Source organism: Amblyomma maculatum, chromosome 10 (assembly GCF_055883805.1).
Source record: "Amblyomma maculatum isolate TAMU_Amacu chromosome 10, ASM5588380v1, whole genome shotgun sequence".
Classification (NCBI taxonomy): domain Eukaryota; kingdom Metazoa; phylum Arthropoda; class Arachnida; order Ixodida; family Ixodidae; genus Amblyomma; species Amblyomma maculatum.
In genome coordinates this window covers 160,643,346-160,667,540 of record NC_139353.1, presented here as the reverse complement: position 1 = coordinate 160,667,540, position 24,195 = coordinate 160,643,346, and the positions used below count along the sequence as shown (strand labels likewise).

General features: G+C 45.4%; 1 protein-coding gene across 1 annotated transcript in view; it reads right to left on the bottom strand.

Annotated features, from left to right (window-relative positions):
* LOC146177792 (luciferin 4-monooxygenase-like) overlaps positions 1-24,195 on the bottom strand; it is a 68,423-nt gene that overhangs the window by 28,769 nt on the left and 15,459 nt on the right. Inside the window, exons 4-7 of the mRNA XM_084580584.1 lie at positions 22,443-22,546; positions 16,121-16,326; positions 3,926-4,094; positions 2,984-3,259 (exon numbers count right to left, since the gene is read on the bottom strand). Of these exons, the coding sequence (XP_084436710.1) occupies positions 2,984-3,259; positions 3,926-4,094; positions 16,121-16,326; positions 22,443-22,546 (755 nt within the window). The remainder of the gene's footprint in view (positions 1-2,983; positions 3,260-3,925; positions 4,095-16,120; positions 16,327-22,442; positions 22,547-24,195) is intronic.

The window sequence follows — 24,195 nt, the reverse complement described above, 5'->3', positions numbered from 1 at the left end:
CAGGTTATTATCAAATACCTATGCACGAGGACGATAAAGAAAAAACCGCTTTCGCAACTCCTGATCGCCTTTACGAATTTAATGTGATGCCTTTCGGACTTTGTAACGCTCCAGCGACATTTGAAAGAATGATCGATACTGAGCTTCATGGCCTAAAATGGAGAACCTGTTTATGTTACTTGGATGATATTGGCATGTTTTCGTCAACTTTTAACGACCATCTCACGCGCCTGAATGAGGTCCTCACGTGTCTCGCATCAGCGGGCCTTCAGCTCAACACCAAGGAGTGCCACGTTGCACAGAAGGAAATTAAAATATTGGGACATCTTGTCAGCCATGAGGGCATTGTCCAGACTCTGAAAAAACATCGCGGTCTTCAACTTTGCTCTTCCACAACGGACTTCAGAATTGCGCAGTTTTCTCGGCCTGGCGTCTTATTTCCGGCGTTTTATAAGGCACTTTGCAAGTATTGCTGCTCCACTTCATGAACTACTTAAAGCACGCAGCCCTTTCGTGTGGACTGAACAGTGCGAAGCTGCTTTTAATAACCTGAAGCACGCCCTCACATCAGACCCTGTTCTTGGCCACTTCAGTGACAGCGCTCCAACCCTCCTGCGCACTGATGCCAGTGGTCTCGGTCTTGGCGCTGTACTTCTGCAGCGCGATGCAACTTCGCATGAGAAAGTGATTGCCTTCGCCAGTCGGACTATGACTCCAGCTGAAAAAAAAAACTACATTACCGAGCAGGAGTGCCTTGCCGTCGTCTGGGCTTTCCAAAAGTTTCGCCCTTATCTATACGGTCGGCACTTCACAGTTGTGACGGATCACCATGCTCTTTGCTGGTTGTCTTCGCTCAAAATTTTGACAGGCCGACTTGGCCGTTGGATTCTACGCCTGCAAGAATACCATTTCGACATCACTTATAAATCGGGTCGCCAACACCAAGACGCCGATGCTCTGTCTCGCTGTCCACTTTCGGAATCGGCTTGCTGTTTTTCTTCCTAATGCATTTCCACCTATGACCACAGCCGACCATTTCTTTCCCCGACGTATATCACAACAGTTTCATTTAACGACTCTGAGAACAAACACGCTCTCCGCTCACAGCAATTAGCCGATGCCTACTGCCGCCCCATCATCGACCGCCTTACTGGCGCTTCGGACCCATCCAAAGCTCGGCTTCGCCGACAGCTTCGCAATTTCAAGCTCGAAGATGGTATCCTACTCCATTTCGTGTATTGCCCTGATGGAACTCGCTGGATGCCAGTCGTGTCGCGTGTGCTTCGCCCACGTATACTGGCGGCTCTCCATGATGACGCTACTGCAGGTCACCTTGGTGTTGACAAAACCTACGACCGCGTGAAAAAACGATTCTTTTGGCCTGGCCTATCTTCCAGCGTTGCCAAATACGTCGCATCCTGCCCTCTGTGCCAACGTCGCAAATGGCCGACTTCTTCGACCGCTGGCCTTCTACAACCTGTTCCCTGTCCCGCCATGCCATTCGACGTAGTCGGCATCGACTTATATGGTCCCCTACCTCTCTCCGATGGGGATAACCATTGGGTTATAACAGCTGTCGACCACCTTACACGCTACGCTGAGACAGCACCTGTACCAACCGGTTCCGCTCAAGAAGTAGCAAATTTCTTTTTGCGATCAATTGTATTGCGTCACGGCGCTCCTCTGGTGCTCCTAAGTGACCGCGGGACGGCCTTCTTATCGACAGTCGTTGCTGAAGTTCTTTACGCGTCAGCCACCCTTCATAAGACAACCTTAAGCTACCATCCCCATACTAACGGGCTGACTGAGCGATTTCACCGCACCTTATCGGATATGATCCCCATGTACATCACACCGGATCATCAAAATTGGGACACTATTCTACCATTCGTCACTTTCGCCTATAACACAGCAGTACAGCGGACTACCGGTTATTCTCCATTTTTCCTCGTTTATGGCCGTCCTCCCACTACAATTCTCGACGCTTCCTTCTTCTCTACGCCCGACTACTCCACATCGGTACCTACCCAGTTCTTATCCCGTGTGGCCAGATGCAGTCATCTTGCCCGCCTCAACACAGCAGCGTGTAGAGTCGCTACGATTCTACGCATCGCGTGGCCTCTTATCGTCCCCGTGACGAAGTACTGCTTTATACACCACTGCGCACCCCTGGCCTTAGTGACAAGTTCCACCACCGCTACCTTGGTCCCTACGAGATCATCAGCCAAACTTCTGCAGTTAACTACAAAGTTACGCGTGTTGATCCCCCAGCTGATCGACGCCACCGTGGAACTGAAATTGTTCATGTTTCTCGCTTGAAACCGTTTGTGTGCCGCGGTACATCGGTTTGTTAGGAGCGGCCAGGCTGGCCGCTTCCGACCCCCCGGGCAGATTGTGTGAGCCCTCTGTGGACCTTCTTTCATTGGTACATGCCATGACCTTCTTCTTTCATTTGTACATACCATCATCATCGTCCCGCGGCTCCGGCTCCGGCGCGCGCCTGGGTTCGTGATCGGATTAAAACGCTAGACAAGGCTTCGCTGTCCGTGCCGTCACGACCTCGCCGTCTCGACCTAGCCTTCTTTTACAATATATATATATATATATATATATATATATATATATATATATATATATATATATATATATATATATATATAACTGCCAAAAACGAAGACACACAACCCTCTCTCTCTCTCTCTATATATATATATATATATATATATATATATATATATATATATATATATACATATATATATATATATATAGAGAGAGAGAGAGAGAGTTGTGTGTCTTCGTTTTTGGCAGTTAGTCTAGTTTTCGTGATGTTTCATTCAAACCCACCATTCTTGATGCAGACTTCTCCCGCTACGATGGGAGCGGCATCATGAATGTAGGCTACTTTTACATCTCGTAATAAACCTCCTCACTGCTTTCAGTCTAACCAGCACTTGGAATGATGGAGCTAGTGTTGTCCTACCTTAAGTTCGACCATGGGAGCTGGAAATCCTACGTTTCCGGAGGCCATGTCTCCGTTTGGCGGCGAGCAGATGACGCCGCAGGATTCGGACATACCGTAGTGGTTCCGAAGGGAGCACAAGCCGTCGAAGGCAGCCATGATTTTCTCTGCGAAGGCTCTCGTAAGCACAGTGCCGCCAACGTTAATCTTCTTCACAGATGGAAGCTTGGTTCCGGTACGCAACATGTCTGCAACATAGTAGTAAATCCTGGCAGGGGCTGAGGCTAGTGTTGTCACCTGTCAAATAAAGAAACACAGATTGTGGCTGTTCCTGCGTGCTTCGTTATGGTTTCTTCTTCATTGCACAAATTAAACTTTCGAATATAATGTCTGAAACAATTCTCTTTATTGTATGAGCCAGAAGCTAAAGCCTGTAGCACGAGCAAGTGACAATCGCTGTTTTAGAAAAAAATACATTTCATCTGAGTGGCAAACGTAGTCGCTTTAAATTTTGAATAATGTTGGATAGCAGTGCCTTTACAGATAAAGTTCGGGCTTTTGTGATTTCTATCCTATGTAAACTGTAAGTGAAGGCCATGAATATTTAGGATTTTATAGCATTTTCATCATCTAGCACTCGCTTTCACTCTTATCGCAGAGAAGCTCTTTTCAAGCGCGCGAGATTAGGTTTCCTCTACTGATATCCGCATTACCCATTCAAAGAGGGCCCCGTCACGCTAGTTGAGCGCTTGCTGAACCCAACACGCGGATTTAGATCTCTGCAGCGGCGACTGCTTTTCGATAGAGGCATACCGCGCATGTACTGTGCACTTAGTGGACTGTAAAAAAGGCCGCGTGGTCAAAATTTTTTAGAGCCCTCCAATGCGGCGTTTCTCATAGCCTGAGTCGCTTTGGGGCGTTGAACCCTACGAACTTTAGAAATGGCGCGGATTCTGAACCCACCTGGTGCTTGTTCACGTAGTGCACAAGTTGGTCAAATGTCAATCCGGGGCTGGTTATGACGCATACTGCTCCGGCACAAGCGGCAACAGGCGTGAACATGAAGCCAGATGCATATGTAATAGGGTACCAGGCGAGAAGAACATCTTCAGGATCATAGCTCACTAATGAGCTGCAAATAAAGACAGGGGCCGGGAACGTTGGAAGACAGTAGACCGTTCTCGGCCTCAGTCGTAAGTCTGTGGCCATTGTGCTTGCACTGGCAGTCTCCAGATATTCTCAGGGCAGTCGGTAAGTGGATGTACATTTCAAGAAAACAAAATAAACGCTGCCTCGGAGCTAAGCTAGGCGAATTCAAATCAATTAATCACTCATGCCTAATTATACTTCAGGAATTATATTAACCTAGTTTCCTTGGCTGCTCCGGAACATTCTTTTTCAAACACGACTTCCACAGCGCTATACAGAATTACTAAGCATTTTGTGTATCAGAATTAGTAGATTGAATTCATGTGTGGTATTACTTGCCGATCAATTTTCTTCTTCAATTTCTCATAGTGATCGCAGATTTTTGTTTTAGCACGGAGCGTCCAAAAGGTTCTACATGACATTGTTTTTGGTACATAATTTCAGTAGTGGACGAGTATTTATTTGTAAAGTGATCTGTAAGCTGATGAAAGAACAAAAGTTAGTAGACCGCTCAAGCAAGAGAGTGAAAAAGATACATTATAAGTTAATAGCGTTGGCTACAGGTTTCTTTCATTGCACGTAATCGCTGCAGCTTTTAAAAGGCAGCGTTAAATGCCCAGCCCGCCAGAATATCCGTTCTCGGCATTAGCGACGTTGGCAGCGTCGGCGTTGCGACCTACGCATCACGAAAGTGGAGTAGCTTCTTTTTGAACCATATGAAGAAACAGCACTAACAGACAGGACGAGTGGAAAGGCGAGACAGACACATGCGCTGACTAACAACCAAATGATTTATGGCGACACAAGGAGCAATATAAAGCAGACAGCCAAAGCACAGAAGGCAAAAATCAAGTGAGGCACACTCATGGTCCTGAGATACACACGGGAGTTATCAAAGCCATACCTGTTTGAGATAGGTAAGCTCTTGTGGGAATAGAGCCACCGACGGTTGTCTCACCAATGCGTCACCAAATCTGCGAATGTAAGATGCCTCTGATATGAGGCGTGAGGTCAGATCATTATATGTGGAGATGATTGCGGTATGGTTTTAAAACGCCTCACAGGGCTTGAAATCGGTGGAATGGATGACTATGTTATTTCGGCATGACCGGTTTTCTATGCCTTTCGCGTGTGTGCGTCGTCGCTCACTGACGCACCGTCCAATTTCCCCGATGTAAAATCGGCCGCATGACACCGAAATCTAGTACACAAACCCACAATAACAGTTGACAAATTTCTTTCGGTGCTATTTTCACATGCTTTCTTTGTAATATCTTGGTTGACAAATATAAAGATCTGACCTCACGCCTCATTTCAGAGGCATTTCACATTCACGAATTTGGTGACAAATGTATCAGCCAACCATCGGTAGCTCTATTCTCACAAGAGCTTACCTATCTCAATCGGGGACGGTTCTGATAGTTGCTGTGTGTATCTCAGGACCATGATTGTGCCTCAATTGATTTTTCCTTCTGTGCTTTGGTTCTATGCTTTATTTTGCTCCTTGTGTCGCAATAAATCGCTTGGTTGTTAGTAAGCGAATGCGTTTGTCTCACCTTTCCACTTTTCCTATCTGTTAGCGCTGCTTCTTCATTTAGTTCAACATGAACCTTCCAGACCGACATATCCCTCTTCTTGGTTGGTGACATGACCAGGCAGTTGAGTTTGGAGACGTTGCGCGCAGCCAGAATACCTCATACGTTTGCAGCACATTCTCCCTGTAATCTTCGTGAAGCACAGTGGAATTGTTTCTGAGGATATGTGCAAATTCTTTTTTCTTCTGTCCTTGCGCGAGAGATAAGCAGTGTTTTGGTCCATTCAGAAATGTACAGGCGTATTACGCACCTTGTTCGCATTTACAGGCGTTTAAAATGTAAACTTGAATGGTGCGAGGGCACATGGCAGTTCACTTTTTTTCCCTCGTGGAATATTCTTTCCAAACCATCAGAGAAACCTAAAACCCGCATTTACTCTTGCTCAAAGCCAGATGCTCCGTTTAAAATTTGACATAATATTTCGCATCTGTGATAACGAGTTCTATTTGTAGGCTGTTGAATTCATCCTAACTGCGCATCTAGATTGCGACATCGCTTCGCAGCGCCATTATGCAACATGAATTTTGCACACTACCTGCTTAGTTTAACCAGTTCGTGGAATCGGCCTAGGTTGGGCAAATGTGGGCTCTAACTTGCCGGCACAGGTCTCTAATGCGTTATGAAGGCGACTACGTTACTCGTCACCAAGCCCGATTGAAATGTATTCTTACGAGAATGATAGGCGGCCGCCATTGATATATGTTCAGCACTTTACAAACTGCTTCCAGGAGTTCCTTCAATCACAGGGTCATGTCAACGAATAGTGTGTATGACACTTCAGTTATTTTCATTGTAATTTTTAGACACCCTTTAGGAATAAAATCCAGTCTTCATAGGGGATGGGTTGGCCGGGAAGCGGAAGGAAAGCACGTACTGATGGCTTCTCTTGTAATGTTCTGCTAGTCGCAAGCATTTATTTGAATATAACAAAGTTCAAAATTCTAGCTATAATTTTACAAAATTGTCCCTAGGAAGAGAGCACATGATTTTGACAAACATTCTGGCAGTCATTGTACACATATCCAGCAATTCTTATTGATGCCCTCAAAAAAAAAAAAAAAAAAAAAAACGGAACAAAAAACATTCTATGGATTAGTTCTCATTAATTTTTTCTTTATAGTATCATACGCAGCTTAATTCCAAAGGAAGACATTCGGTGTAATCGTGCTTCTTTGAGTTCATGCATTATCATCGTTTTAACTGAAACGTGGCTTAACTCATCCTCAGTACATTCCGAGATCTTTCAAGTATCTCAACAAAATTCGACATAGTTTGTTAAGACAGAAACAAGAACTCCCGTGGAGATCTTGTACAAAGCGTAACAAATCGGCTACTGAATTGTACACTAGTTAACATATATGATAACCCTTACAAATTATTTGGTTATGCTGTAACAAATCACAACCGCGCACTCTTATTGGATTCTGTTATTGTCAAGGGAATGCTGGCGCATCCTGTTTCACAACGGCCCGAGCACGATTGCAAAGTCATATCCATATATTCGTCTCGCTTTTCACTGATTTCTGCCTGTCCTATATACGCAGAATGTTCAACTGGGCAAGTTGGTAAACGTTCACAAGAAAGACAGCGCTCGTCCCGTGTCTTTCTCGTTTGTGTCTACCGTTGTTCGCGCTGTTTTACAATTATGAGCCCTAAATAAGCTGCTGTGACCTTGCTTTGAGATTATAGAAAAAAACAACGTTTGCCAATTTGCCCGAACGAGTCTCACATTTAGATTAACACGACGCATCATTCTTCAAACGCTCTTGACCATGTATAAACTTATCTCGAAGGGTTCTCCGCACTTACACATTTGCAACGGCTCAGTGGTGGCGGAGTAATACATACTACTTCATTCAGGCGCAATTTGTCTGAAAGTACAAAATTCGATCAAAACGACAGTGTACTTTATGATATGGGCCATTAATCGAGCATAACTAACGAAATATTCATTTTGTTACGTATATGCCTGGGCGTCACCAGCCGTGCTTGTTAAAAAGAAGGACAATACCTGGAGGTTCTGCGTTGATTACCGACACCTCAACAAAGTTACAAAGGACGTTTACCCACTTCCCAGGATAGATGATGCCCTCGACTGCTTGCACAGTGCCAGGTATTTCTCTTTGATTAATCTTCGTACCGGTTATTGGCAGATCGCGGTTGACGAACGGGACGGAGAGAAGACCGCCTTCGTCACACCCGACGGCCTGTACCAATTTAAGGTGATGCCTTTCGGCTTGTGTAATGCGCCCGCTACATTCGAGCGCGTATGATGGACTCTCTTCTACGTGGTTTCAAATGGACGACGTGATTACGTTATCTCGATGACGCCATTGTCTTTTCTTCGACCTTCGAGAGCCATCTTCACCGCCTTGATGCCATTCTTGGAGTTTTCCAAATAGCTGGCCATCAGCTGAATTCAAAGAAGTGTAACTTCGGCCGACGTCAACTCCAGTATACTCGGACACTTCGTCGATGCCCGCGGCGTTCAACCCGACCCCAATAAAATTCGTGCTGTAAGTGCATTTCCTACACCCCGCTGTACCAGCGACGTTCGTAGTTTTCTTGGCCTTTGCTCGTGTTTTCGGTGGTTTGTCTCCAACTTTACGGAGACGGCTCATCTACTCTCCAAGCTTCTGAAGAACGACGTTCCATTTTGCTTGGACCTAGAACAATGTCAATACTTTTTTACGCTCTTTGCGGCCCTCACCAACTCACCCATCTTGGCACACTTCAAACCTTCGGCACCAACGGAGGTACGAACCGGCGCCAGTGGTCACGGTATTGGTGCCTCGCGTCATTGCTTATACCAGCCGCCTCCTTTCAGCGGCTGAGCGAAATTATTAGATCACAGAACGTGAGTGTTTAGCCCTCGTGTGGGCCATTACAAATTTTCGCCCTTACTTGTTTGGCCGCCCGTTCTCCATCATCACCGGCCACCACGCTTTATGTTGGCTTTCTTCGCTCCGGCTACACACTGATGCCGATTGCCTGTCCCGCAACCCGGTAGATCCGCCGTTTGAAAGCGAGTGTGACGATGATCCCGGTGTATTGTCGATCTCTGACCTTTCAAACATTCGTCATGAGCCGCGCTTAGATCCTAAGCTTTGCGGCATTATCAACCGCCTCAGCATTGATCACCCTGACGCTACTCTTGCTTTTTATGTACTCCACAACGGCACTTTATATAGGCGCAATATGCGACCAGATGGCGCTGAGCATCTGCTCGTAGTCCCCGACCACCTGCGTTCTTCAGCAACTGCACGACGCGTCCACTGCGAGTCATCGTGGCGTATCTCGTACGTACGAAAGCGTCCGCCGGCGCTTCTTTTGACCAGGCCTCTACCGCTTTGTTCGTCGTTACGTGCCTTCTTGTGACAGGTGTCAGCAACGGAAGAAACACTCGGTTGTGCCTGCTGGATCCCTACAGCCGATCGATATCCCAATAGGCCCATTTTCCCGAGTTGGCCTTGATCTCCTCGGCACATTTCCTGTGTCTGCTTCGGGGAATAAATAGATTGCGGTGGCTACAGACTATACTACGCGCTACATCGTTACACGAGCGATACCCACCAGCTGTGCAACATCACGTGGCAGCGTTTCTCCTCCACGACGTTATCCTGCTCCACGGTGCTCCACGCCAGCTACCCACTGACCATGGTCGCTGCTTTCTTGCTCAAGTAGCCAAAGAAATTCTCCGATATTTGCTTCATTAAGCACTAGTTCACCACCGCTTATCATCCACGAACGAACGGCCTTACCGAACGCCTCAGCTGCTGTCAATGTATGTATCGGCTCATCAGCGTGACTGGGATATTGGCTTACCGTTTGTAACCTTTGTGTATAATGCATCCCGTCACGATATAATGGGCTACTCGCCCTTCTATCTTCTGTTCGGCCGTGACCCCTCTCTCCCGTTTGACAGCGTACTGCCTCACACCGCTGATGCAGGTTCCTATGTTCGTGACGCCATATCCCGCGCTGACGCTGCCCGTGTTACTGCTAGCCGCCGACTGGCTTCTTCCCAAAACTCTTAAAAACGCCGCCATGATTCTCGTCATCGGGATGTCCACTACTCACCGGACCCTCTTGTCTTGCTCTGGACTGCCGCTCGTAGAATTGGGCTCCGCGAGAAGCTCTTGCCGCGCTACACAGGCCCCTACCGTGTTTTACGGCCAGTCACTTCCTTGACATACGAGGTCACCCCTGTGCACCCACATCGACAGTTCAATATGCCTCGTACAAAAATTGTTCATGTCAATCGCATGAAGCCGTACCACTGCAGCTGTAGTTCCTCGATGTAGTACGCACCGGGACTGTGCTTTTCGTGTCGGGGTAATGTTACGTATATGCCACTGAGGAGGATGACGATGGACTACAGTGATATATATTTTATATTTCACTTATTTCCCGTTTTGTTTCCTTTCCTCTACCCCTCAAATCATTTTTTTATGCAAGTATATTTAAAAAAAAATGTCTTTGCTGCCCAATTCTTGGCCGATCCCCCTCTGTGGGTATGTGCAATAAGTTATTTGGACAACAACAACAACAACAGCTGAAGAAACGGTTGGTACTTGCCTGAACACCTACATCTCTCATATACCTGTTGTGGCTTCCCCTGTTGTGGTGCTAGCCTTCTGCCACGTATCAATATTATACTATGACTTCGTTTCCAATTGTCGGTCTCATTAAAGTGAATCTAACTGGCTCTATTTTCAAACTTGGAAGTGTAGCTGCTCATTGAGCTATACATTCTCACTATTTCAGTTACCGAATGCGAGCACTCTCCTTAGGTAATTAAGAATCCGTAGCGCTTGAAAAATAAGAAAACAAAACCTCATTTTTTTTGTGCTAAATTATTAACTCTCAACTCGTCTGGCACATGTGCCACTCCGCCGCTAAAAATATATGATACAGTTGCATTACAGTTATTATTTATTAATACTGTATGCCTGCTTCAGGCTCTTACAGGAGGGGGTCTGTACACGCGTATACGTCAATAGCACAAGCAAAAAAACAAAAACAAAAAAACAACAACAAAGAAATGCTATGGGACCGGAAATAACCAACATAGTCAAATAACCTTAAAGATTCCCAGGTGGTCGAAATTTCCGGAGTCCTCCACTACGGCGTCTCTCATAGCCTCAGTCGCTTTGGGATGTTAAACCCCACAAACCAAACCAATCATTTTTATTGGGAAGAAATCATTCAACTTTGGGGAACAAGACATCAGGTTTTGCAGTGTTAGCAATTTCGCTTGGTAACGCATTCCACATTTCTATTGCCTTAGGAAAAAATGAGTATTTAAATGTGTCACAACGCACCCAGAATGGTCTAATGTATTTGTTATGGTTACCACGGGTGGAGTGACGCTGGGATGTTCCCAGACAGTTCACCTTAGCTATCTATAACTATTTATAATGATACAATTTAAAAAGGAATTTAATTTCAGCCGCCTTCCGACGTCAAAACAAGGCCGGAACCTGTGCACTGCGGATACGCATGACATTTACGCTTTCCTAATGTGAATACTTCGATTATGTGAACTGTTGTGCTTTAGACTGATTGTTATTGTAACTTTCCGATCAGGTACGCTTCATGCTGATCCCAGATTATGTTCGCGCGCTCATGTATAGGTCGGAATAATTACTTGGAGGAATTATTTTTCCGTGCGGTGGAGTCATTGTTAACCTGCGGCGAAGAAACCGAGGCTGTTTTGAACGCGCTGCAACATATGTTGTCGGTGCGGGTGCTATGTTCGGTCATGGTTCCCGTGATCCCCAAATAAAACACCTGGCTTTGGCTATGCGTGGTGTTGAGGAACCATATAACGTGTAGTTGAAGAACACAGTAATTTTTCGAAACGTTAACTTGAGTGTCCTATGGTGCACATCAGCCAGAAATATTTTGCAAAGAGGACTAAAGTTTTAATTTGTCAGCAAAGCTGTTCACGACTGTATAAATCACGCTGTCATCTGCAAAAAGTCTCCTTCTCACACAATGTCCTGCACGTAAATGAATGTTAATTTTAGAAAATTTTACTCTACTGCCAACTCCCATAATTTGGAATTTTACTGTTCCATGTTTCCCTCTGTGATCTCGACAGCTCTCCCATTCATGATTCCAGAGTAGCTAATTTACCAAACAATGTCCCATTTTCACTCATGAGCGTCTTCAAGGAATTCACGATGCAGCTTATTACAAAAATCCACCGATGCAGAAATATCCCGAGTTCTGATTCACAACTTTCGTAGAATAAACTAATCCATTATGTCTAAGGTGTTCTGTTTCTCAATATACAGGATCATTTTATTTGATTATTTTTTTTTTATTTTTGAGCCTGTGAGGGAGATTTTTATGCGGTCTCTGCGGGTGGATGGTTCACAAGGAAGATCATTATTGTTTACAATAGAGCATCATGATTAGATATGTAATGAACAGAAATAATTATTAATGTTTCTGATTTTATTGCTTTAAAAATATTTGTTTTTCAAAATGTAAAAGCCTTGAACATAGAATTTGAGATTTGGTTTCAAGTGTTTTGAGTTGGCGACTTTTATGAAATACTGAATACCAAAAATTTACACTTGAAAGCTTGAAGGCTGCGCTTTAATGCTTTGCACTTTTCTAAAAATGACATCTTCTAACTCTACATCATCAAAACCATCAATGCCGTATGCATTCGATGCATGAAAATGTAATTGAGGCAATGTTCCGTAAATACAGGTGGGCATTTTTCAGTAGTAAAAAAATGCAGTACAGTAGTCCCTTCTCTCGCCAAGCTGTCCAAGCGTACACCCGCTCAGCCATTAGAGCGTACTCAGAGAACCTGCCGATTTGCGTTCTGCTCACCGTGAGCAGTGGAGACGAAAGTGCAGATTCATTAGCCAGTGAGCTGCTGAAAGACTACATTCGGGCAGCTTACTGAAGAAAAAAAGCGGCTCTTTCAGTAATCTTCGCACTCTTTTGCTTCGTATTTCCGTCTTTTTAGTGCGCTGTTCCAGAGCAGGCTGATTATCGGATCGCTTTTGTGCGCATGTGCTAACGTATTCGTCGATGCCACTCGGTTTTCAGTTTAGTGCTTGTGATGTCAAAAGAGAAGTCTTTCATTCGCAGGGCTAAAAAGGAAATGAATCATCGGGCACTCTTTTGAGACTAGTGCAGAAGGAGGAGGAAGAGGTGGAAAGTTGGTGTGTTCGTTTTTGCACAGCACGCAACCTGCTCGTCCTTCATTCCGACTATTAAACACCTTCAATACGCCATGCCTAAAAAAATTATTTCGGAAAAAAAATAAAATATTACTAGTTACTCTCTGAAATTCAAGTAAAATAATTAGATTACATTATCAATTACTAATTCCCAAAAGTAATGACATCATAATTACTTTCGCAAAGCAATGCAATGACTATTAAATTGCGTTCCAGGCATCACGGATAAAAGGATTAAGAAAACTCAGTGAAAAAACCTTCAACACTCTCCATATGCTCACATTCTTTATCTTCCCGCCAAATTTCCTCCTCCTCTTTCCTGTAGTACGCGCCATTAGCAAAATAAGGCAGTTGCAACAAAATGTCGAAAAGAGCAAGATGGTCGAACAATGGTCACTTTCACTGCCCTCATGACAAAAACGTGAGGCGAACTGAGCGCCTTTGCTGCCCAGAATTGTCTCCATCGTTTCAAGTCTCCGAGGTAGGTTATTTATTTATTCGGTAGTCCCAGGAGTCGTCATCGGCAGCTTCCGCATGGTAATGTTCGCGCCATCGGCATTTCTGTCTAGTCCAGCCCACTTATAACAGCCGCAGATATAACGAACGCTCGCTTAGTACGAACGAGGGCGGTGCTACGTCAAAATATATATTGCGGCAATGGCACAGTGCCTCACATAGAACGAACTGTCGTGGCCTCAACACTCGGTTCGAGCGAACGCGAAGCTGTCGGGCCCCCGTAGTTGACCGAGCCGGCGGTGTTTGGCGCGGTTTCGCTCCACTGCGAACCCGCGGCAGGCGAATTTCGCGAACTTCGTGTTTCCCTGACACGACGCGAACACAGAGCGCACAAAACGTCCCCCGATGGTCCTTTGCGGGTAAAAGAAAGTAAAACAAGAAAAAGCGCGCGTTGAAAAATGAAAACGAAAAAGCGCGCGCGCGCGGTGATGATGGCCATTGTTAATGAACTTGCTCAAGGTGCAAAAAACTGCGAACTGGTCAAGAAGTACGGACTGTCGAAATCGACCATTTCAACCATTGCTAAGGGCAAGGAAAAGATTCTTGGTGCTACCGTGAATGCCGACCCAACCACTAGAAAGCGCCTTCGGAAGGCGACCTACACGGACGTTGAGGACGCACTGCAGAAGTGGTTCGCTGACGCCCGGTCTCGCAAAGTTCCCATCAGTGGACCACTGATGCTCTCCAAGGCTAAATACTTCGCCTTCAAGTTGGACTTTCCCGATTTCAGCCCAGGCAATGGATGACTCCATCGGTGTAAGGCTCGCCACGGAATTGTTTTCAAGGCGGTCGTCGGCGAGGCCGCGTCTGTGAACAACGAGGACGTCGATGCGTGGCTTTCCGACAACCTCCCAACAATCACGAACTATGCTCCACGGGACGTTTACAATGCCGACGAGACTGCGTTGTTTTATCAGATGTTGCCATCTAAAACACATCCCTTGAAAGGCGACAAGTGTGCACGAGGGAAGAACAGCAAGTTGCGCATAACCGTTCGTCTGTGTTTCAATATGGACGGCAGTGACCGGCGGCTGCCTTTTGTCATTGGCAAGTCACGTAAGCCGCGATGCTTTGGAAGCTACGTGCCCGTACGCTACAGGAACAGTACAAAAGCCTAGTTGAGTCGTGAAGTTATTTGCCGAGTGGCTTGTCGAGTTCGACCGCGACATGGCACGAAAAAACAGGAAGGTCCTGCTCGTGCTCGATAACTGTGCGGCGCACCATGTGTAGCCTCCCTTGAGTGCGGTGACAGTGCTCTTCTTGCTTCCCAATGCAACCTGCAAAATTCAGCCGCTGGATATGGCATCATTCATGCGTTCAAGGTGTGCTACCGGCGGCGCTTCATCCAACGATTGTTGATCGCGATTGATGCTGCCATGCCAGTTCGCATCAGCTTGCTAGCCGCCATGGAGATGTTGAAAGCGGCGTGGATGGAACTCACCGCGGACTGCATAACAAATTGATTCCGTAAGGCGGGTTTTATGGGCCCAGGCACCGAGGACGCCATAGATCACCCACCGAAAGGCCGGTCGCACGAGGACTTGTGACAACGCGTCGTTGACACGCAGCTGGCCAGACCTGACGTTGCCTGGGACGATTTCGTTTCTGCTGATGACGACGCTGACATTGCGGAGCCATGCACTGACGAAGCTATTGTGCGTGAAGTGCGAGCCCTTCCTGACTGCCCAGAGATCGACGAGGACGATGACGAGGATGCTGCTCTACCGCCGGTTGCTGTGAACGCTTCAACCGCGATCGGTTACATCGCGTCGCTTAAGGAACTCATGTGCAGCAGAGGCCTTGGCGATGAACATATATCGCGCTGGAAAAATTAGAAACGGCAGTGATGCGATCAGCTTTGAAGCACCAGACATGCATCACGGACGTTTTTCAAAAATAAAGTTAACTTTCGTCTCGCTTGCTCTTTTTGCCCGTATATAGGTGGTACACTTACTATGAACTTTGGATACAACGAACAAATGCCGTGTGACGATCAAGTTCGTTATAAGTGGGCTGGACTGTATTCTGTTTTCCATGTGCCTCATGGAGATGACTGCAACAAGGCACCACTGTGCTTTGACTGATGTAACCTAGCGAGTGCCACTGAGTGCTCCTCGATTTTGCTTTGAACTCCACCCTGCGCCATCTGTCCCTTAGACGGCCCCTCAGCAATATCAAACACGCAACTGTAAACATTTCTGTCTCTTCTCGAGAATCCTTTAAGCTGACCCAAGCTTACCGCGAATCGTTTTTGCTTTCTGGCATCTAATGAACGTACATTATTCTGCTTACACGATGAGCAATTTGAAGTATTTTAGCAAATGTAATCTGAAAAGGAACTAATTAATTTTCCTCTTAATAAAATTCTAATTATTACTAAACTACTAGACCATAAGGTTAACTCAGTGCATAACCTGCGACGAGAATAATAATGAAATAACAGTAATTCAATTACTGAAACGTTTGGAATACACCTCAATCGTACAAAAGTACCTTTTGTTCCTGGGGTTATACTTTTCCAGTCCCCTGTCCGGGAGACGAAAAATAATACAGTAGAGAACGTTGAACTAGTTTGCCTTCAGTCATGATTAGACATGCAGGTGCGTGTTTCAACACGACAAATGTAGGCGAAGTAAAAGTGGGCCCCATTATCTGTGCTGCCCCCAGAGTTCAATATAAAATGCACGCACATGGTTTGATGGAGGTTGGCGACAACGCTATAATGCGTTATTTCCATTCCCTTGGCGTGCCCCGTAGTCCCTGAAGAGTAGAAGAGGGCCACCGTGGTGTCCTTTGGGTCGGCAATTTCCACCTCTTTAAAATCGTTCTCATTGATCTCCACAAAGTTTGAGATGGAAACGAAGCCAGCAGCGTCACCGTCCATTAGAAACAAGCCCTGAAAAAAAAACATTTCGAAAGCTCAGCATCATAGTGCATCAAATGATTAGGCACCAATCGGAAGTTCCTTCAACGATAGAGCGCCACTCTGCACAACAGATCACAAAAATAATACTGTTTACGAAATAGTTCACAGTTTGTTAAATTAGCCCAGCCGCGGTGGTGCAGTGGTAAGATGCCCGAGTCCCGACTACTGTGCCGGAGTACCCGGGTTCGATCCCGACTTCGGCGGCTGCGTTTCGATGGAGGCGAAACGAAGAGGCGTCCGTGTGCTGTGCGATGTTAGCGTACGTTAAAGATGCCCAGGTGGTCGAAATTACTCCGTAGCCCTCAACTACCGGCTCTTTCTCTCTTTTCACTGTCAACTTCTTTCCTTCCGTTGCGGCGCGTCAGGTGTCCACAGGAACAGGTATGACAGACACTGCGCCTTTCCCTTCCTTTGAACCAATTGTTATAATTATTATTACATGAACCCGAAATTGCGGAAATATCTGTTCTCTTCCAGCAAGAAAAAAACTCAAAAACTCTGCCTTTAGCCGCATTTTCGGAATTGATTCCCGCGATATCTTTGGAAAAAACTTCCTCCATGTGACATACTCTCAAATTTCCAATATTTGCGCTTTAAAGTAATGTTGAAACGTACTCTAAAGATCAAGCATCAAGGACTGCGTGGAATTCCGCACAAAACAGAAAGGGATTATTGGCCTCGAGATGGAGAAGAGTCGCCTCCTAGCGGCATAATGGCGAACCCTACCCGCTGTCGATGCGTGTTCGTGTCGCGTCTGGTCGCAGTTTTTTACGTGCGCGCGTGCGGCGTGTACAAGAGTGTTTTTTTTTCTTTCGCGGTTCCTTTGCGCTTCTGCCTACCTATCTGCCTCTTGCAAAAGAAATACTAAAAAACAAGTTGCTTGTCCATATCGAGTGTGTCACGCTGGAAAAGATCATCAGTCGCGGTCTTCGACGCTTCAGAATTCTTTGAAAAGCGGTGTCTCAGACGAAGCGCTGCTGTCGTTCGGCGCCGTGTCAAAGCAAAACATGTTGCTGTCGTCAATACAACTTAAAGAAAAGGCTCAAAAATCGTATATTCCCATTTCTGTTTGTAATACCGCAACTACTGAAACATGAGACCGCGGACTGCGGCATAGCAAAATCCAGTTTGAACAAGCCACTCTCTGCATTCTGTATCCACGATAAAGTTGTCTGAGTACTTCTTCTTTTTTTTTTTTGCTGTTAAACCTCCGTCGCTGCGTCTCAGTGGTAGGGCGCTTGACTCCTGATTGCGAGAACGGGGAGTTCGATCCCGGCAGTTTAGAAAGGCGCTCCTCGACTGTGGGATTTGACTGCACGTTAAACAATCCCACATGGTCAACGACATCGAGGCCCGCCTCTACGTCATCCGCCATATAGCCGATGTCGCATGGCGCGTTAAACTCATGTATGCATTTCATTTCTTCTTTTGTTTTTCTGTTCAAGGATTCTGCGCATCCCAGTGGTAATGAGCACATTTTGCTTTAGAGAAACGCTCGAACGTTTGAGAGCACCAGTTACAGTGAATATTACATAATACACATACATCAATGTACACTGGTAGCCTCAATAAAATCATTAAGAACACTTTTTCGTCTGTGCTGTCTTTCGAGCAAACTGGTTGTTTCTGACAAGGGAAGGAATATAGCTTCATACGGGCTTAAACATCGGTGTTTAGTTCGGGAATAAATACATATTTATAGTCAAATGATCAGATGAAACTCATTTCTTTCAGGGTAGTTTTATATCCGGTACCTGTTTTGGGAGTAAACGACAGAACCGCCCCAAGTCACTGCTCACCAATAATTACAGCGATAAAGAAATCTTCAGCCTTTGAAATTCCTTGCCAGAACATAACAGCTACCAAACTCAGTTTTTACGATGTCTTAGTAGCTACTGATTCGTAGCTTGCACTTTAAGGTTACTGAAAACTAATCGCTGATTGTCGTAAATTTCGTCAAGTGTGTAAAAGTTCTGTCACATGGTGAAATTTATTGTCACTGAAAAAAAACATAATTACACTACTAATTTATCATTCATAAACATCACCTACATCATAAATTCTTTATAGTTCCCTATCGTTTAGAGTCATTTCACAGGGCAACACCAGATTATCTGCCGCAAGAAACATCCGCCTTGAGAGCTCGGCAAACTCAATCCACGCACTGCTCTACACGTGAGCAGTCAGCTTTCCTGTGCGGCGAGGTTTCCTGTGCAGTGTCGGCGTAATCTCATTTTTGGGGAATACTTGTGCCTGGTTGTCTAACCAGAGTTGATGTCTACTCAGTCTACGGCAACGCGCCGGGCAGTACGCTGTCAGTGCTACATTTAAACGGCATAATCCTCGAGCCAAGTACGATATAATGAACCAGGCTGCATCGATTCATTGTAACGTACTGCAGGTCACAGCACGAACCTTGTATCTCCGCAGGCTTGACACTAAATTGCCTGTCTCACTTGTATAAGACACGCGCACGCTGCTGAAAAGGTGATAAGATATGCCATGGGCAGGTCCAGCTGTTAGGCCTGTGAGCGCCGTACAACGTAAAAAAAAAAAAATTCTGCAAAGCGATGCCAGTAAATCTAAAAGACGGGTGGTTGCGTGCCTTGTTTTCCTAAAATTCGCGCATCTTTCTTTGCTTTGTTTTTTGGCTGCATTCGCACATTTGTTTCTGCAATATTGGAACACTCGAAACAGCAAATTGCTAATGCATTGAATAAGGCACGTTTTCATCGCCAAAAAACCTGCCGTAAACTCGGAAGCCGACATACGCCGCGTGCATTTCTGCGAGCGCTGCCGGCTGCCGTTCCCCACTATCGGAGCGACGGTGGCGCCACCTCTAGGTCGATCTCGCGGCGAATATTTGATCTAGTCTTCAGAGAGATGTTTTGGGCGTAAGCCGCACAAAACATCCATCCCTGAAGACGTAGGCCGGACGCTGTCTCTTTCGGTTTTGTGCGGAAAGAGTTAGACAGAAGACACGTCATCCGTTCTCAAAGCGGCGCAACTGCTTCGAGGCCATTGATGAGGTCGTTCTTTGCTTCAGAATCTGTTTTCTAATTTCCAGCGAGCCCACAGTGCCGGGATTCATCGAAATATTCTGACATGGGCAGATGTAAAGAGCTCGATGATGTTAAGCACCTGAGACTGGCAGGCGTGTGGCATAGGAAACACTTGAAAATGTTTAATGCTGGCTTTGGGTCAGTGAATATGGACCCCTTTTGAGGTGGTTTCCTACAAGTGCAGCAAATCTATTCCCTAAGGGCCACAAGCTGAGCAGCAGGATAATAAAGGCCCAGCTGCAAGTGTATACATGTCTCACAAGGCGACCAGATCTCTATGCAAGCTTGCTATTACAGCACTTGAGTTCCACTGTGTTATGCAACCCAGCAGGAAACGCCTGGGAACAAAATGCTGGTATTGAACTTGAATCTCATCTGAATTCGTCAGGCAGTTCCTTGTATATGAGACTGCGGCGATCCTTTTGAAAACCAGGGCACAATGCGTCTGGTTTCTGACTCTCAGCATCTGGCCAGTGCGTGTGATGCAGTGCACAGGTAAAAAATAATAACGACCAAAGTTCAGTTGAAGAGCAGCGGGCGCGATAATCGGAGGTAGTGGGTCCGCTTGCCATCAGCGGCACCTTATTTTCTCTATTAATTTGTATTTAATTATCTTTCATCCTAAAGTAGCCACAGTCAAATCTCAGGTCGATAGCAAAAAAAAAAAAAATGCTTCACACTTCTCTTGGCCTCGCGGACTGTTGGTTCTTTCGTCTGCGCACCATAACGAGGTCCTCATTTCCTCTCCGGTGCTCTGTTTTTGTGAGAAACGTTTAGGAGAAAATATTGAATGATGTTACCTTCGGCTGCACAAGGGTGAGACCCATAATTTTCCGGAAGGAACCTGAGGGAAGGCTGGGTGCAATGTGTACGTTTCGCATGTAATAAAGCAGCTACGTCTGTTATTTCTTCTCAACCATCACACCAGCTGTTCGTGTTTACGAAGATATCGAGAAACACTAAAAAACACTCAAAAGCGGCCTCAAAACTTGGCGATTTTCCCATTCCATTTCTGGAAAGCACTTTTGACGAGTTCTGTGCGCTTCTCAATTTTGAAATTTCTGCATCCATTTCTGTCACCTACTCATTATGATGATACCCAACGCGTCTATGCACACTTTACGCTCTACATCAGTGTGGACGGTGTTTTAATTTGGCACATTGCTGCCCTAGAATTGTTTTAAGGCGAAGGCCTTTAACAGCTCATGAGTGGCGTCCGAAGAAAGTGCGTGCAGAAACTGTGCGCGAGGTGCGTCCTCGAAATTCCGTGGGATATCGGCGTGGTTCTGGTGTATGGTAACCGATAGTTATATTTAGTGATAGATAATGGTAGTGAGTGATGAGACAGGTAGATAGTCTAGCTCTAGAAAGCGAGGGAAGGCTCTCTCAGAGAGAGAGAGAGTGAGAGAACGATAATAGAAGCTGGTGAGATCGAAAAAAGTGGTAACGCGTGTGTCAGCCATTCTTCATTTGTGCTCTCAAATCAAGAACAAAAATTTCTTACTCATCAATAGTGCTTGTCAGCTGCAGGTCTCCTCCTGGGATAATAGGGTACATGATGCATTGATATATTCGTTTTGTTGATAAGAGCAAGTGATGTATATAAGCAAGTGGGCTTTCAATGAAATCTGAGTTGTTAGTAGCTCCTCGTCTTGTCTACATCGTTCCTTGTGTCCCGTTGTTCCGCGCTTAAAACTGACTTGAAGAAATGCATCAACTAGCCTGCAATAAGCTCCTTGCAAGCTCTTTCGAGCGAAAAGACATCGCCGCAGTCCAAACGGAGAAAAACACTGTCAGCGAAAAACACGCCAATGTTTTCTTATACAAATTACAAATCGACAGTGCTTTATGCACCGTTAAAGGTGCTGTCATGCCACTTCGATTCACATTTAGAATACACCAGCTGGTGCAGCTACTTTGCGATAGGGATTCAAAATGACAGCATATGTAGGTGCTCTCTGAGAAGTGAGGCGCTAAGCCTTCCTTTCCCAAAAACTAACCTCAGCTAAAAGGACAAAATTCTTTGCTGAATGAAGAAAAAAAGCGGTGTTAAAGGCACTTCGCGTCTATCCTTAATGCTTAAGGATAAACGTGAGTGTTGAGGGGGGGGGGGGGACACTTAAGCTTCGTCTTCGAGGATTTGATGAACAGCGTGTGGCTCCCGCTTCGGGCTCTCCTTGCGAGTACTCGTTCGCCTACATGCACTTAGTTGCTCGCTTCCCCTAGTGACCCCTCCCCCCCCCCCCCCCCTCTTACTGGGTGCGTCTAACAACTCACACGTACTCGTTAAGGAGAGATTCGTGCACTAACACAGGTTATGAAAGAACTCCATAGAAAGACATATTTCCTCGCTTTATGCAAGCTGTCCAAGTGACTGCGTGGCCTAGAGTGCCGTTGCTGATGCAGGATCCAAGATCACCAGTATGATACCTATCTTCTTTCCCCTGCTGTCAACTAAGCCCTGTTATGCGTCCCCAAGGAGTCACGCTATGCGACGTCCGCTCTGTGTCCGGCCATGTGAGCTGCTCAGTGCGTAAGTTTTCGCTCACAACACCGACTAATATAACCTCGCCGAGTTTTCCGCTGGAGGGCAGCCTAAACGGTGCCCGGTTAAAGATATTTCAACCAGAGAAGTTTGAAATCTTATGAATAATTTAAAATATTTTCTCGAATATTCACTGTTATTATAGCCTCTGAATTAGAGTTTTAAACTACTGCAGAAATTTATAATGGTTTACCACGCACGGCTTCTAGGATGGGACCGTAGCTTTCGAGGCCCGAAGGTTTTGCATGCTCCGACCAACACTTATAAAAATGTGATACCAAGTAGCTTATGGATTTTGTTCCCAATCGCTTAAGGCTGCTTTTCGTTACCTTCGGACTAACTGTTCCTCTAGACGGCCTTAGATTGTATTGACGTACGTCCCCCCATTCCTCTAAGATATGAACCGTCGTACTTGATTTCTTGCTCCAGTATGCCTTTTGGAACAACCTAAATTCAGGAAAACACTGCCATCTACTCACCCGAACTTTAGATTTTCCTTGAACAGCGAGAGCCTTCTCTGCCCATTGGGAGCAGGTTAGGATGTGAGTAGCGTCCGCATGGTCGACTTGGAAGAGCAGCTCATCTAGGCAGTGGGAAAGCAATACTCAGTAAAAAAGAGGAACAGTTTGAGAGAATTAGTGGCGAATGAATTAAGGAAGACGAAGCCTCGTCTTGTATTCAATGTGCCAGTGATTAAAGCAAAAAACGTGCTAAAATTAAACTCGCATCTTCTATTGCAGTTACCGAACTGGTGTATAAATAGGAACGGCAGCCCTTTTTACGGGCCCCTGTGAAGCAGTGCGGCGAAAGACGGCAGAACAAAGGTCCAGCCTCCTATGAGCATAGTGGAGCATATTTATTGTGTTTATTCGTTAGCCACTAGGAATACTCGATGATCGCGCTACAAACTTTTCGGTTACCCACATTTATGGTGTCATTGACAACTCGTGAAAACACGTCGTACGAAAACTCGTGTACGTGGCCCACGTAACGAAAGAAATGCTTTCGCAACAAAAACTCCGCTTGTGCTACTTCGCACTTTACGTCTAAGAACTTGTAATTTCACCTGCATACATATTCACTCGCACAATAGGTGCACTTCGCAGCAAAATAATAAATAAATAAAATGCTCAAACCATTTTTTCTGTTATCATTACCGAAGAATTTTTGGACGGTTTTAACCAAGAACCTCTTGTGACTACACGCAGTTATTCAGTAGAATTAATTTTTTTTTTATTTCGAGCACAAAACTACTGCACATCTAAAGACCACAGAAAAGTACCTCACATAGAACTTCACTAGTATAAAAAAGTGCCTCATAAGTACAGAACATTTTCTTGTTACGACAACAGTACAAAGAAGTGTGTCGTATGTTTGTGAGGGGTCTGTAGGCTTTATTTTTTTTTTTTTGGCTGGGTTGATTATAGAAGAGAGCGCTCTGAACGCTACCAATATGCAACTGAACGCAGATAGGGGGCGTTCCCAAAGAGCTCGATATGATGGCACTTACGCACGCGGAACATGTCCCAGAACTGTAAAAGGAAAAATCACCGCCCAGTAGACACTGCTGCCTGGATTGACCACTGTCTCTTCTTATAATGATACTCTCGGGTGTAATTTCCGTAGGGTCTTTATAATGCTTGATTACAGGCCAGTTGGAGAGATATCATATGAAATAAGAGCACAGAAACTACAGGACAGAAACTACTGTTTTGTCGTCTTTCATCTGTCCTGTCGATTCTGCGGTTTCGTTCCTTACGACTTTGTAGGGCCGACTGAAGGCCAGAAAACAGAATCGCATATCCTAGTACGAGAATCAATCAACTTCAGTCTTAATCTCAAAATTAATCTAAAAAACTATTAAAGCCATTTTAATTGAAGGCAACATAGCATTACCGTAGTGTGTTCATGCTTGTGTCTGTGTATTGTGGGCCTTTATTACCTCTTGGGTATCTTGTTATTACATATTGCTTCGCAAATACAATTTGATAAATATTTTCCCACTGCATTTTTTGTAGTGCTGACTTGTATTTCGTGCTAGTGTCTGTTCTTGAGTACTGTGTCGCATCCACTTAAAAGCACTTTACTGGAAGCTGGTAATGTGAAAAATATTGTTATCTGTGTTTATGTGCAATGACTGTCGTGCAAAACTGTGTATGGGGTAAGAGCCCTTGCAAGGCATTATTCTGCCTATTGCTCTTGCTCCTGTTTCTTTCTGGAAAATAAATAAAT